The 15,522-nt window shown below is 39.1% G+C and overlaps 1 protein-coding gene across 1 annotated transcript in view; it reads right to left on the reverse strand.

Moving 5' to 3' along the window:
* TENM1 (teneurin transmembrane protein 1) overlaps positions 1–15,522 on the reverse strand; it is a 706,272-nt gene that overhangs the window by 127,810 nt on the left and 562,940 nt on the right. The window contains exons 19-21 of the mRNA XM_072956695.1: positions 10,352–10,471; positions 3,654–3,915; positions 1,113–1,380 (exon numbers count right to left, since the gene is read on the reverse strand). Coding sequence (XP_072812796.1) covers positions 1,113–1,380; positions 3,654–3,915; positions 10,352–10,471 — 650 coding nt within the window. The remainder of the gene's footprint in view (positions 1–1,112; positions 1,381–3,653; positions 3,916–10,351; positions 10,472–15,522) is intronic.

Genomic DNA, 15,522 nt, shown 5'->3' on the forward strand with positions numbered 1-15,522 from the left:
CACCAGGTTTTTCTTTTCCTCTCTAATTTTTCCCTCTGGAAAGAGAGGAAATTGACACACTGTAGTCTAAGAAACATGGGTCAGTTATATGGGAGTTGTACCATGATAGACACTTCCAAGGGACAGTATGAAAACCTCTCCCCTGGAGAACTTTAAAAATAGTCTTCTCATCTGTCCAAGGATGATTTCCATGAGCTATTGCCTGAAGGCACAAGAATCAATGGCTCCCAACTGCGGTTCTGTAGACCTGTCAGGTCTCTTAGGAAGTTTTCGCTGTTTTCTACGGACTGAGAGACATAAAGACACCGGTGTCTGTCTGCTGATCTGTCTGTCTCTCTGAGCATCAGTATTAGATTGTTTACTATCATTTATTGAGACAAGCTATTCCTCTTTTTGATGTTAAGGTATCCCTCCATGTTGAAATTATGGTAGTGGTAGGCAATAGGAGATTGCAGGCTTTTTTTTTTTTTCCTTTAAAATATTCTTACTTGGCAAAATAAAAAGTTGGCAGATCTGTCTGTCTCATTTTTAAAAACTGTCATCTGTCTGAGGAAATTAAGTATCTGAAAACCATAGACCCAAAGGACCTCTTAAGAGCCCTTCTAGCTGTAAGATTCTAGGTTTTAAAGTCAAAACGACTAGGAAGGCAGGGTGATTTTTTATTTAACCTACCGCAGTAACGAGCTAATGGAGTCTAACCATCTTAGACATAAAAGATAGTAAGTGGAGATGCCTATAAGTTAAAATTTTGTATTTTCTAAGCGAAAATGACAGTCTAAATGTCAAATTCAAAAACATGACCTAAAGAACACCACACCAAAGGTCACAGTTAGAAGGCAATATTCAGCTCTGGAGACAGTTACAAGCCAGATACTGTGTGATTCCACTGGTATGCAGCCATCATGAAAGGGGAACTAAAATCGTTTTGAAGCAAAAATATGTCAAAAGAGAACTCTCAACAGGCCCAGAGGGAGTGTTTAAATGAAAAAGTGCCTTAGATCCTTCAAACAGAAGAAAACCCATAATTATTCCAAATACAAATTAATATGCAGCTAGCACATTCTGTTTTGTGAACATTATATTGCTATTTACATAGAATTATTTCAACATACCCAAAGCCTCTGCCAGGCCCCAGACCTTCTGTCCATAGATGTCGGTCTTGTTCCAAGCAAATGTGTAGACGAGATTAATTGCAGCAGGAAACCACTTCTGTGTGAGCCGCCCTTCCACAGCTACTGTGAGGTGTACTTTTATCATCCCCACGGGAATGGTTGAATGTGTTAGAAGGATTCGTAACAGGGTTTTATACCCGGGGGTGCGGCTGCTCAGGTAACTCAGCCTCACAAAGCTGGAAGGAATGGGGATCTCCTCCTGTACAACCTGAAAGGAAAAAAGCCAAATTGACTCTTTATCAGCGGTCACAGGTAGACAAGGATACTGCACGCTTTTGTCTTAGAAACCTGCCAAAGGAGAGTGCTTAAAGGGATCTGTGGATGTCAAGGCACTTCTAGAATCTCAGTGAGGCTACATGACCGGAGGTTTTGAGTTTTGCACCATATCTGCATGGGGACAAGACATCTAGTCAACCCTGAGGATTGCTCTCCTTTTTGCCTTTCCAGGAAAGACTGTGAAAATCACAATTTTGGTTTTTCAAGTGTTCCAGAAATTGCTTCGTAGGAGTTGGAGAAGCTCACACTACTGAATGTCAAGGATTTCAGTGCTGTGGATTGCATGAAAGGTCTTTTTCTTATACAGAGAGACACAGAACTTGTTTGGTGTGTTAAGCCATATATCACAGACCACTGCTGTAGCCTTATTCAGGTTCGGCTCTCTGAGAGGAAGGACTCCGGAAACAGGCCCAGAAAGTGATATTTTATGACAGAGATGATGGTGTCCCTAGAACTAATCTTTACTGATGCCATCAAACTTGTCTTCTTTGGAGCTTTGGTATGACCCCGAGGGCCAACTTTTTAATCAAATTTTGCTTACATATTTCTCTGTGCCTGGATGTACCAATAGCTGGCAACAAGCTTTTCCAAGCTGGCACCTGTGACTGGGAAGCAAATAACTCCCATTAATTCCTCTGTAAATCTTATACAAATGTTGGTCCCAGAGTGAAAATAACACTTGGCTTCTTTAAGTAATTGCTATTGCTTATTTGTTTATTAGCACAGATGGAGTTAAACAACCAAAAGTGGCCACTGAAACTACATCTTGTGTCCTGTGACTTTCAACTTTCAAAATACAGCTGAAGAAAAAGCCCATACTATTTAATGCAATTAAGGTGACATGTCTAGTGTGGCTATTTCTGTGCCCTTATTAATTTTAAGTGCAGAACACTGTCCCTTCTTCGTTTCCCAAACTGGTGCACAGAGGAGAACTAATTGTTAAACACACATTGGCTCATATTGTCTAAGATTTCTGGTCATTCTTCTCTTTCTGAGGCACAAATCCATTTTGTCTAGTCTTCTCCCAGTTTTTCTTCCTCTGCATTAGCTTTTTGATACTAAAACTGTCCAGTGGCTCTGTCTTTCGAGATGGTGGCAGAAGCATAATAGTGAAGGCTAGCATGACACTTACCGCCTTGGTATTTCATTTCCCTAAGGAATCATGCAATCCTAGACTGGTTCAAAAACTTTTGTTTTGAAAAAGACCCATGCTTCCTAATGACACCTATGGAAGGACTGGTGTACCAGTTCAATGTATTCATTAAATACTATCTTGTTTTTTCTTCCTTTCTAAAGAAAAATAATGGAAGAGATAGGAGCAGCAACTTTTTGGACTCCTTTTTGTGTAGACAGCTATTTTTTTGTGAGCCTTTCCTAAGTGATATCCTCTGGGCAGTGCTAACAGCAGGTGGAGATGTCGTGACGGAAGAAAAACCAATTCAATCTTGGACTGTCCATTTACCTCTTCTTGAGTATACTTCTTGAATTCTGGAGCCATCTGGCTTAGGAATCCATTTTGGTGGTCATTAAACTATCAGTAAAATGTTAACATTAAACTAATTAAATGTAAATAATTAAAATGTTTCTATAATGGAGTGAGAAAATTATACTACGGATGTTTGAATGGCTTGATATTGAAATGAAAACACTGAGTGCTTGATAAAGAAAAATTCTCAGGAATCCTAAATATGAAGTTTCAAAAATATCTTCCTCTGACTGTAAAGCTTGAATACTTAAAAAGCAAAGTATTAAACAAAACACATACGCTTGAATACTATCTTTATTAAACACAGCTAAACAAGAGGAGATGTCATGACTTCTAAGAATAATGACAACAGACGTGGACTAGACAGTGGAAGAAAACTAGATTTCTTAAGGAGCTTTCATTTCAGAACCAGTGATTATACTGTTATCACTATTGAACCAGCTAGCTTGGTTCTTTAGAGCGCAGTGTTCATCAGATCATGGTTTGGGGTCTAATTCTCATGACAGCTAGTTCATCTTGCTTTGTTCATGGCCAGAGATAGTGTCCTGTAGCCCTGGCCAATCACCGTGCAAATGTGTGCCAGGGAGATTACATTTGAAGGCTTCTCTTGAAAAATGAAGGGCCGCACATTCTCAGCCTGGCAGGAGGACCAGGAAAAGGATCTAGCTGGCCACTCCATGGATTCTGTGATTTTATATATTCAAGGCCAATGTACTCACCTGCAACTCAGGAACAATAGTCCCCCTCTCTGGACAGGACCCTCCAAATGATGTGAGTGGTGAAGGAAGCACAATAGGGTTTGGGCTGATAAAGTTGGAGATATCGCAGGATGGTGGGTCTGATACAACTCTCTGCATGGTTACTTTCTCCACCACGATAAACTGATTCCAAGGCAACCAGAGTGTCCTCTTCTCAGACAGGAAAGGTGATCGATCAAAGATTAAGACAACTGAGATACCACCGATGGCTACAAGGTCAAAGCTGAGAAGTAAAAACAGAAGACAGTTTCAAGCAAATGAATAACTGAAATAAAATTAAAGTTTAACAAATAGATAATTTTGGTGCCCCTTCCTTCTTTGGGGACTCGACTATCTCCATTTGTATTCTCTATTTTATTCCCTCTAGTGCCTCTAAATAGTCATTCCATGGATGACTTGTTTTCACTATGCAGAAGACTTAAGAGAAAAAAATTCCGTATCACCAGTTGATACTCACCCAGGATCTGTAAACCAGTTTTAATACTATCTTAAACAAAATCACTTTCATGTATTTCTGCAAAGCCAAATCTGACATCACTGCTCCCCCGTGTGCTAGAGATAACTGAAAGATGGCTATTTAACACTCAGCAACATCTTTAATATAATGCATTATTTATCTTCAAAAAAATTTCCTATAATGTAACTCAAGAAAAGTAAGGCACCAAAAGCTTAAATACCTTGTTCATGGTCACAAACATAAAGTCAGAAACCTGACGGTGTCTCTGAGATGGCATTTGGAGAAAGATATCAGATGAGGAAATTTGTTCAGTGAAATTTGCTTGAGCAATACCACACCTGAACGTCTGGCTACCCACTTTGGCTTCTCAGATTTAGGATCTCCAGTTCCCTCTAGAATGCCTCTTGGTATCCTTTTGTAAGAAAGCTGTAATGGATCCTGTCCATCTCCATTGACAACTTCTCCCATATCTCTCTGCCAAAACAAGACTACTTCTCTTGTAAGTCCATCTCTTGATGTGGGTCTCTGAAATGACTCTTGCATTGGAGCAAAACAGACTCAGATTTCAGTTCATTCTGCACTAGACGGCTCAACCTTACTTCTCTTTTAGATATAATGATGTCTTTGATATTGTGTACTTGAAAGCATTCAAAAAGCAGAGAATGCTACATATGAAAGTAAGATAATGATAAATTATTATCATTATATCTTAAAAATGTTGAAAGGGCAATGGATGCTCCTTAATATTCAAAGCAATTTAAATCCACAGGAGAGAGATGTAAACAATTCTGTGGTTAAAAAAAAAAAAAACCCAAAACTTTCTTAAAACACTTTTCAATGGTCAAATGCCCTGACAGGGAATCAGACTTAATTATGGATATCTCACCACTCCTTTCATATGATATTTATTGTATTTATTACAGTATTACCAATTGTGTCCTGTTGCAGAAATCTGCCAGATAAAGATAAATGGACAGTAACAAAGGATAGCTAATACTGTATTTTTTATTGTTGCTTTTTCAGTCAAGTAGCTGTAATATAAGGCAGTTTCCAAAAAGAGGATTTGAAGGACTGCATTAGCTATAGAAAATAATCTAGGTTTGAACTAAAAAAAGAAAACCCAAAATGGCTTATGGTTTAAGACAGAGAGGCTGAATTCATGATAATACAGGAGCAATTTAAGGCAAGCATAGTGGGGGAAAATCCTACATTACTTGTCAAGAGACCTTTTTTCTGGTTCACTTTCTACACTGATTTAACTGTGTCCTTGGGCAAGTTTATTTGCCTCACCCAAACCTCAGCTCTTGCCTCCTTAAAATTGATGTGCTTATTTATTTGAAAACAAAAACAAATGTGAATGTGAAACCAAAATAAACTATCCAAACAAGAACATATGTACCTGGGAATTATTCTCTACTTCTAGAAAGATTAGGCAGACCGGGCAGGCTTCTTATTTTGTAGAACGATGTGGTTTTTGGCTTCATACACACCCGAGTTTGAATCCTAGCTCTGCCATGTTAACTTTGTGTCTTTGGGCTAATTATTTAACCCCCGTGAACTTCAGTTTCCTCATTAGTAAAATGGGGTTAATATGGTCTATCACTCAGTTATTACTGTGAGTAAATGAGCTAAAGACTTGGGGCCAAGCATATAATAGGGAGTTAACAAATGTTAACTTTCTTCTCAAATCAGATCCATTGCCCTACTAAATTTATAGATATTTTCTTAATTCTAGGCCAGTTTTTAATTCGCTCCATAAGCAGATAGAGACATTTAAGTTCTACTGGGAACTTGCCCTAGGTTTCCTGGTGGGTTAGTTTTATGGTTCAACTTGGTTGGGCTGTAGTACCCAGTTATTTAATCGAACACTAATCTAGGTGTTGCTGTGGAGGTATTTTGTAGATGTGGTTAATATTGACAATTAGTTGACTTAAATAAAGGGGATTGCCCTTGATAATGTGGGAGGGCCTCATCCAATTAGTTGAAAGAGCAAAACTGAAGTTTCTCTGAGGAAGAAGGAATTCTGCCTCAAGACTGCGGCAGCAGAATCTACTTTTTCCCAAGAGACTCCGGTCTGCTAGCTACCCTATAGCTTTTGGACTTGCCAAATCCCCACAATCACATAGCCAATTCCTTGAAATCTCTTTCTCACTAACTCTCTATATACAGTTCACCCTTGAACAATGTGGGGGATAGAGTACCCCCCTCCAAGTGCAGTCGAAAATTTGCTTATAATTTTACAGTTGGCCCTCTGCATCCGCAGTTCCACATCCACGGATTCAACCAAACATGAATCAAGGAGTACTGTAATACATATTTACTGGAAAAGAAAATCTGCATGTGGACTCGTGAAGTTCAAACCCATGTTATTAAAGAGTCAACTGTGTATATATATATATATATACACACACACGTTCAGTTTCTCTGGAGAACTCTGATTTCACCTCTCCTCAACTAGCTGTTATATATAGTAAACACTGTCTGAGTGACTCATTAATTGCTATGGTGGTGGCAGGTGGATCTGTGGCCAAAAATCCATCTAAACCACTCCAATACCCAATAGAAAGCTCTCTAAATGATTAATTCTTTTGAGATTTCCTCCACCACAAATGGTCTCCATTGGCATGGGTCATTAAGAACAGGTTATAAAGTCAGGTGAGAGCAGGTTACAAAGTCTGGTGAGAGTGAGCATAAAAGAGCCAAGGGAGAGGACGTATTTGGAGACTGTTGTTAATCCCTAATAGGCGAAATCAGTCCTATTCACAGATGGAAGACTATTGAAGCCTATGCAAAATGCTTATTTCTGCCTTATGGTATCCAGAAATGAACAAACTCTTACCTTGAGTAGAATCAGAGGAAACCCTCTCTTCATCTTCCAAAGTCTTCCAAACATTAAAAGTCTCAAAACAAAAGTCTTGAGACTTTTAATGTTTTCAAGAATCTTCTAAGAATGTCAATGCTTCACCTATTTTGCTTATCATTAGCTGAACTATTTATAAACAGTTCTCTTTCAACACTTTACTGAGCACCTGTTACATATCTAAGTTGAAGGTGGTAAATCATAGAAGGTAAGAGCCAGATTACTTGGGTTCAACTTTTGGCTCTAGCCTTATTAGCTGTGTTAATTTGGGTAAGTTTTCTCATCTGTCAAGTGGGGAGGACAATGATAATGTTTCCTATCTCATGAAGTTGTTGTGAAGATGAAACAGAAGGATAGATACGAAAATGCATGGAATCAGTAGATACTCATACATATTTGTCTTTCCTTTAGAATTGCCTTTTTTTCCTTCTTTTCTGCTACTTCGGCCTCTCCCAATCTGCATACCTACTCTCTTTTCACTTTTAGAGGTGCCCAACTTCCACTCCCATGTTTCCTTCTGCTTCTAATACATCACTTTGGTCCCATGACCAAGACTTTAGCTGATTCCCTAGGGAAAGTTGTCAATTAACTTTTGCAAATGGATGATAATGTGCGTAATTAGTTCTACACCCCCCATAATGTGTTTGCATGTAACAGGGACTTTGACAGAGTTGCTAGCTCAAACAAAAGCAGTGATACCACTGGAACAACGGGCACAGTGGCAGACCGCTGGGATTGAGATTTGGAGACAGAAAGTGGAACTTTACAGCATCTTGCATATCACACTCTGTCTACTAGGTATTTAAATGGTAACCTCAACCTCTCTATAATCCTTTCCTTGGGTATACAGATGATCCCCGAGTTATGATGGTTTGATTTAGGATTTTTCAACTTTACAATGGTGCAAAAGCCATACACATGCAGTAGAAACCATACTTTGAATTTTGGTCTTCTCTTGGGTTAACAATATGTGATAGATGCCCTCTCATGATGCTGGGCAGTGCAGCGAGCCACAGCTCCATCAGCCACTTGATCACGAGGGTAAATAACTGATACACGTGCAACTCTTCTGGACCCACACAACCTGTTTGTTTTTCACTTTCAGTACAGAATTTAATCAATTACATGAGCTATTCCACACTTTATTATAAAACAGGCATTGTGTTACATGCTATTGCCTGACTGTAGGCTAATGGAAACGTTCTGAGCATGTTTAAGGCAGGTTAGGCTAAATATGATGTTCGGTAGGTTAGGTGTATTCAATGCATTTTCAGTTTACAATATTTTCAACTCACAATGGGTGTATCGGGATGTAACCCCATGATAAATCGAGGAAGAGCTGTAGTTTCCCTCTGATATTCTACTTTTGAAATGTTCTTAACTCAATCTGAGGTAGCAACAAGCAGAGACATATAAATGGAAACTCTCATCACACTGTCACTTTATGTCCAAGAGATGACAGTGGGACAGTCTGGTTGGCATTTGGACACATATTTTGAATGCTCACACCCTTTGTGGAGCCTGAGGGGAAATTTACTGCCAGAGGGGACTCCGGCCAGTATCTGTCATCTATACACCTAGTTCTCACAGTAGGCTCGGTGGAGGAGGGTCTTTGCATTTTACTTGAAGCTAACAACACAAAAATAACAACAAAAATTGCCCTTCTTTAATGTTTTTTGTAAACTGGAAACAGAAAAGTTTAGACTTTTTAGACACTACATTCCTTTTAGGTTCTTTTGTGAATATCAAATAATTCACTGAAACCTTTGAACACAAGCTAAAAAACTGAGGGCCCATCATTTCTCCATGAGAAGTCAAATGTCCCTGAGGGCATATTCTATTTAAAGAAATAATCCATTTCTCAATTTCTGGCACATGGTTGAATATGCTGGCAAGGGAGAGGCCAGTTTTGTTTATCAGTTGCTGGCGCGTGAACTACCAAAATTCCGTCAATCTAATCGGGAGAAAGGTCAATTTGAATTAGTAAAGAGCTCTAATTATGGAATATTTGAAAAGAAATATAGTTTTTATTGTGTGTGTGTATATATACATATATTCACACTACCTGCTCCCAGAGTAGTTTTGCTGAGCTTGTTGTAATGAATAGATGGCTCATTAATAATTAGCAATATAATTTACAGAGAATTCATGATTTGCTACAATCTTAAAAATAGTTCTTCTATAGTAGGTTAAACATCTACCTTATTATCTTCTTTAACTGAGTTTTATAAGCCCTTTCTTGACAGGCAGTCGAAAAAATAAATTCAACATACCCCAAGTTGAACAATTAACAATTCTGAAGTGGTTGGGACTGATAAGGTTTGATTTTAGGTTCTTGAAAGGAGATAGTTTCTCACACCATGAAAAATCTTCAAGGCAACAGGTCTCTTTATGTGAGTATTGAAGTGGCTTGTTATGAGTAGGACATTTTAAGGGTAGCTACCTGAAGACTAGGGCACCTCAAAGCCATCATTAGAATGTTCCTAAGAATCATACATAGGTACCTTTAAGCTGGACACATGGGCCTATTGACTCAAATATTCTGAACAAATGTCTACCTAAATGACAGCAACAAAAATGTTTTTGTGAGCAAATCCTTTTCCAGGAAGAAAAGATTTAACTAGTGGTCTTGCTTCTCAGGTCTCAGAGAACCTGGGGAAGCCCTTAGAGAGAGCAGCCTGGTGGTCGGTGCTTAACGTTAATATCACTATGGTTATACAGACAACAAGAGGAATTGGTTAGGCTGGCCATGCTTGTCAACCAGTTAGTCACCAGTAACATAGGCAGTCAAAGCGGGGGACACATTTAAAAAAAATTCTTAATGTGGTTGAATTGTATACTTTTGGAAGAAACCTTTTAGACACCTTCATTTCTGAAATATTTTGAGGCTGCCCTGGAAGAAGAGCCTAAGGGAGCCATGGCTCCCTTTTTATTACCTGTATCACCTCATTGGATTTTGAAGCTGGATTTAAACATGGAACTAGATGAAGGATAGAAAACTATCCCCAGGACCAGGGTCTCAGGAAGACTTTGGGGGAAGAGTATAGCTCAGTGGTAGAGTGTGTGCTTAGCAAGCACAAGGTCCTGGGTTCAATCCCCAGTACCTCCATTTAAAAAATTAAAAAAAAAAAAAGATTTGAGAGTTAATAGCTCAAGGTTAGAAGAGAAATTTGGTTTGATTTAGATGGAGAACAGAGGAAATAAATAATACCAATGAATTTTTAAGACATAGCTAGAAGGAAGATGGGCTTACAAACACTGTATCATCCGAGCCCTGGTTTGACTCATGGCCTAGAAGTCAGCATTTGGTCCCCATAATGATCAGGAGCAACAGTGACGTACCTTCCATCCTGCCGACTGATGGTAAACCCGTAATCACTGTGGTGCAAGAAACTAACATTCACCCCTACCAGAGGGGTTCCATCCACAGCCACCACTTGGCCTCGAATCACACAAGCACGTCTGCAACACAAGACCAAAGGCAAATATAAAAGCAAGCTGAAACTAGATTCTAGAAGCCAAGTTGGAGAAACTTTGGAAAACACAGTCAAGTATAACAAAGAAAACAATAATTTCACCAATGAGCAGTAACTACTAATAACATTTTAGGGAGGGTATGTGTATCTTTTTTTACCAATAAAAATTGGGATTATAACTCGGTGTAGTTCTGAATCTTGATATTTTTCAGTTGGCAGTATATTAACACTGTCCAATGTAATTAGAAATTCCTTAGTGTATCATTTTGTTATTACATAATATAGTCCTAAAACAGTATTCTTTAACTTGTTTAATCCATTCCTTATTTAGGATATTTAGTTGTTTCTTAATTTCTTCTGCATTGAATTTCTTATTTCCTTGGGAGGTAGTCCTAGTTGCGGAAAGATATTTTTCTCTTATCAAAATTAATTAAAATTAGGGGGGAGGGTATAGCTCAGTGGTAAGAGTGCATGTTTAGCATGCACAGGGTCCTGCGTTCAATCCATAGTACCTCTGTTAAAATAAATGAATGAATAAATAAATAAACAAAGAAACCTAACTACCTCCCCCCTAAAATCAATTGAAATTAAAATTAGTTAATACATAGATACACTGTAGATATGACTAAAGTCCCCTTCCAGTTCCTGGTCTTCTCCCCAGAGGTAATCAGCAAAATCATTTTGAGTGCATTTTCCATGTATTTACATACATAGGTGTGAACACTTTTAAGGCTCTTGATACGTATTGTCAAATTACTTTTTCTGGAAAAACAATTAAAAAAAAAAAAGCTGACTTAGTTTGGTGAATTTTAAGAGTTAAAGTCTGCAAGAGACATGTTCCCTGACTATAGTATCCTGTTTCTCTGGCCTGGTTGAAATAAAATATTTCAGGAGATTTTCCCTTTAAACAAGTGAGTTTCATTTTTGCCAAATAAGGGGATTACATTAAACTAGACTTTAACAGGGTTAGCTCCCAGGGACATAGTCCACTAAAACAAGTATACTTTTAGCTGTAGCCTGGCCAACAAGTTGTAACAAATTTTAGGAGCTTGGCAGCTAAGAAGAGGGTCCAGAGGCAACTCCCAAGCAAAGATTTTTCACTGGTCTGCTGCTGTTGGGACGGGGGAGGAGGTTTCACCAGAGTTCAATCCAAGCCTTGGCAGCCCTGAGCTCTGGAACATACATTTTGTAGCTGGAACTGGTAGAGTTGAAGAATATTGGGCAAGGTCAATGATTTTTCTGAAGGCATCAATGTCATTTTTTCCACCAAGTGAGATTTAGTGTATCCAGGCAAACTCAGTCTTAGATTAAAAGGGGCCATGTTATTTGTGCAAACATGACTTTCCAAAGTAATCATAATAATTCCATCCTGGCATTATATATGCTTTGAACAGAATCAGCAAGTCAAGGCAATGTATCTAAAGGCTCTTGGCCACAAAGATCATTTGAGAGAGAGAGAAAAAAAAACTCTGAAAAAGCAAACGATGGTTACCAGTTAAAGCTTGTGTTATGTGTTACAACCAATAAACGTCACTACTAAATTGCATTGCAATCAGAGGAACCAGATATAAGTTATACTAATAAGATTTATCCTGCATCACCTAGGCCCTACCCCCCAACACAAAATAGAAGCCATTAAGTCACACAAAAGCCAAACTAGTATAATTGTCACCATTAGTGCTTTTGTTGAGTTCCTCAGATCAACATTCCTAGTTCTGACATAGATCAGCGGCTTTCTTCTTTCTGATGAGCTGTCCAGCTTATGAATTCTGTAAATAATGATTCTGAATGGCATATAAATGGTACACTGGCGCTTGCTTTGCCTTCTCTGATTCCTCTAGTCCCTTTTGGGGAGATTTTGAAATTTTGAGATTTTGAAATCCCATTTGTTTTAACAGAGAAAACATTTGAAAGTCCCTGAGTTCTGGATTTTGAACTAATCCTGACAGATCCGGTTCCAGGTTCTAAATCCAACATAACAAGAAATGAAAATAAAAGGATGTCTCTAGTTTTATACAGTAACTTTTTCAAGGCCTTTAACAAAGCAAAATTTGATAAATTGGGTATAGTTTAAGTAGAAAGCGGCAAACTACATAGGAATTGGAGCCAGAGGGGCTGCGAAGAGGCTATGTGTTAGTGAGACCACCTCCGTGTGAAAATCAGTTCAACAGTGCTTCCTGGGCCCCAGGTGCTGATGGCTTTTTGGGGGGGTACAGTGAGGGGTCATTATGAACTCGCCAAGGCTTTATTAGTGAACAAGCTTTGCGACAATGATGCCTACTTAGGTGGTCGCTGATTCCCTATTGGCAAGACAATTCTGCACTCGCTTATTTTATTTGTTCACATTAATCTAAACATTGTGTCTTCCCACAGCTGCATCAGGCTCAATTATTTTTGTTTTTATTTTGTCAAGCCTAGTTGACATTATTTGCTCATATTTTATGACACAGACCTGTCTCTTCTCTTTGCTGCTCTTTTATTTTCTATACAGTTTATATTTATGAAGGATCCAGGCTGGTGAGTGAAAGTCCCATAAAAGTCATCATTATTCTGTGCATTTCTCTTGTATTCCTCTCTTCCTTCATTCTGTATCTCATTCTGAGTAGACCTGTCTTTTGACTCTTCTGCTCTTTCATATTCCTCATATTTTATGAAACACACAGATTTGTGTGATAACGACTCATCAAAGTCATCATTATTCAAGACATTGTCTACCTGTTCTTCTTCTCATTCATTTCACTCTTCGTCATTCATAAATAATGTGCAGACTTGTCTTTCAACTCCTCCACTTTTTTTATTCCTCATATTTTATGATCCACACCAACTTACAGCATATGATAAAGCCCCATAAAACTTATTATTCTACATTTATCAGCATTGAACTCTCTTGGTAATGTATTAGACTTTAAATGTTCCAAGATTCACTGTATCTTGCTGCATTTGCTCCCATTATTTACACACTCTATGTCATCCATTTTTCACAAGAATAACTCTTAGGTCCTTTTATTCCTGGATTACTAGTACTTACTATAATCTTTGACCTACATCAGTCATCCCAAGTCAGTGTAAGTTGTGTAAATTTCAGAACAGTATTAAAGTATTCTTTTTTAATTGGCAGTAATTTAGATTGGCACTACATGCAGATACTTAAGAGAAAAATCTCAGGCAAACTCTCCATTTCAAAAAGAATGCTCTGGAGTCTACTCGTTTCCCCAGGCTACTCCAGCTCCAGATGGCCCTTAGGGAACCTCCATATCTGTCCTTGGCGAATATGGTGTCTTGTGCTGCTTCGTTCAGCTCAACTGCCATTTTGTGTGCTCCTAGCTTCTAAACTCAATTTTCTTCATAATTGTGGATGGTAGCCTTGTACCAGCTTTATTTTTCCTGATTTACACAGCCACTAAAATGTAGTTTCCTCCATGTATATAATCTGTTCGGATTATGTTTCTCATACCATGGCAGCCTGCAGAATTCATCTTTTTCCTCAGTGAGATCCTGGCTGAAGTCGTGAGATGTGTGTGGCTAGGTTTGGCCTTTGGTTATCCCACAATCCTACTTTCCGAGCTTTTCATCCTGCCCACTGTGGTGCCTCCCTGTTTCCTCTCCAGCTTCTTCAAACCACCGTTTAAACGAGGCAGTCATACTTGGCCTGTCCTTGGTCTTTCCTGGGGAAATACCTTGAACTCTTAAATTTTTGCTGTAGGAAAACTACTCTCAATGTGAGTCCTAATCCTTCAAGGACCGGTCTTTTTCTGAAACTTTTTCAATTAAATAATATACAGAACTCTTCTGAATCTTTCAAACTTGGTAACAGAAGCTACTGTCTGGAGTGCCGTGAAGCTGGCCCTGCGCGCGTGTGTGGCATGTATGCGCCCAGGGTGACAGTCTTTTGTGTTGATTGCGTGTGTGTGTGTTTGTGTACTCTCAATGGCAGGTACTGCAGGCTTTCCATCTTTACCTGGGGCTGCCCTTCTTTGATCCACAGCCTTGGATGGGATCTTTTGTTTCCTTGAACCTTTCAAAACAAGAACCTCTCCCTGCTGTTGTGGGTCAGAGCAAGATAACTTGAACTTGGATGAACATGTCCAATGTGAGTTTAAAAACATGTGTGGGGAACATCACCCCTCACAAGTGTCTCTTTTCTTGTTCTCTGGAGGATACGGGCAGCTGCCAAGCTGTCTACCTGCTGTCACTATGCTAAAGCAGCAACCTCAAAGGAGCTGCTTCTCCCTCTAACTAAATGCTGAATCCTCGAGGTGTCTGGAGCTTGGTCTGAAGAACAGGGCATCTTGGGAAATGCGAGTCGAATACACTTTACCAAGACCCTTATTTAACTAACAAGCTGCTTGTTAGACAGTTCTGATTCAAAAGGTCTAACTCATTCTGTATTTGTTATTTTCATGGCATAGTCAAATTATCCCTTCAATAAACTCTCGGTTCCACTTTCCTCTTCCCTTATTTGTTGTCTTTTGTCTTCGGTGTCAAATTTCCAATATTCATTCAACACCTCAGGCAAAAACGTTAACCTCAAGCACAAAAGTTGGGTTGAAAAACAAGGCTGAAAACTAAATTGCTGAAAGAAGATGTAATTTACTGCATTGTGTTTCTGATTAAAATCTTCCCTGAGGAAAATGAGGCTCAGGGCTAGGGAAGTTACAGCTATTTGCTTTTGTTGCTAACAGGAGCATAAGCAACCTTTGAAGGGTAATATTCAAAATCAAGGACCTGACCAGCAGGGGATCTAGCAGCAGGCGGGCAGGTTAGGTTGTTTTTTCCACAGGAACAGATGAAATCCTTTCCACAGCTGACAGCTCCGGTCAAGAGATAGCACTGAGAAGGGCTGGGCTGGGAGAGGCCATGCGAGTCCCCCGCTAACTAGCACTGGAATCCTGCCCTGCAAATTCCTCTGAGCTGTCAGCTGGCTCAAGTCTCCAAGGGACACAAACCTGCTGCATATGAGGTGTGGTTTGATGGTTCTCCTGACATCTTCTCTGCGGGCTTATTATCCCGAAATGTTCCACAGCTGTGGATTGTGTC

This window comes from Vicugna pacos, chromosome X (genome assembly GCF_048564905.1).
Source record: "Vicugna pacos chromosome X, VicPac4, whole genome shotgun sequence".
In the NCBI taxonomy this organism is placed as follows: Eukaryota; Metazoa; Chordata; class Mammalia; order Artiodactyla; family Camelidae; genus Vicugna; species Vicugna pacos.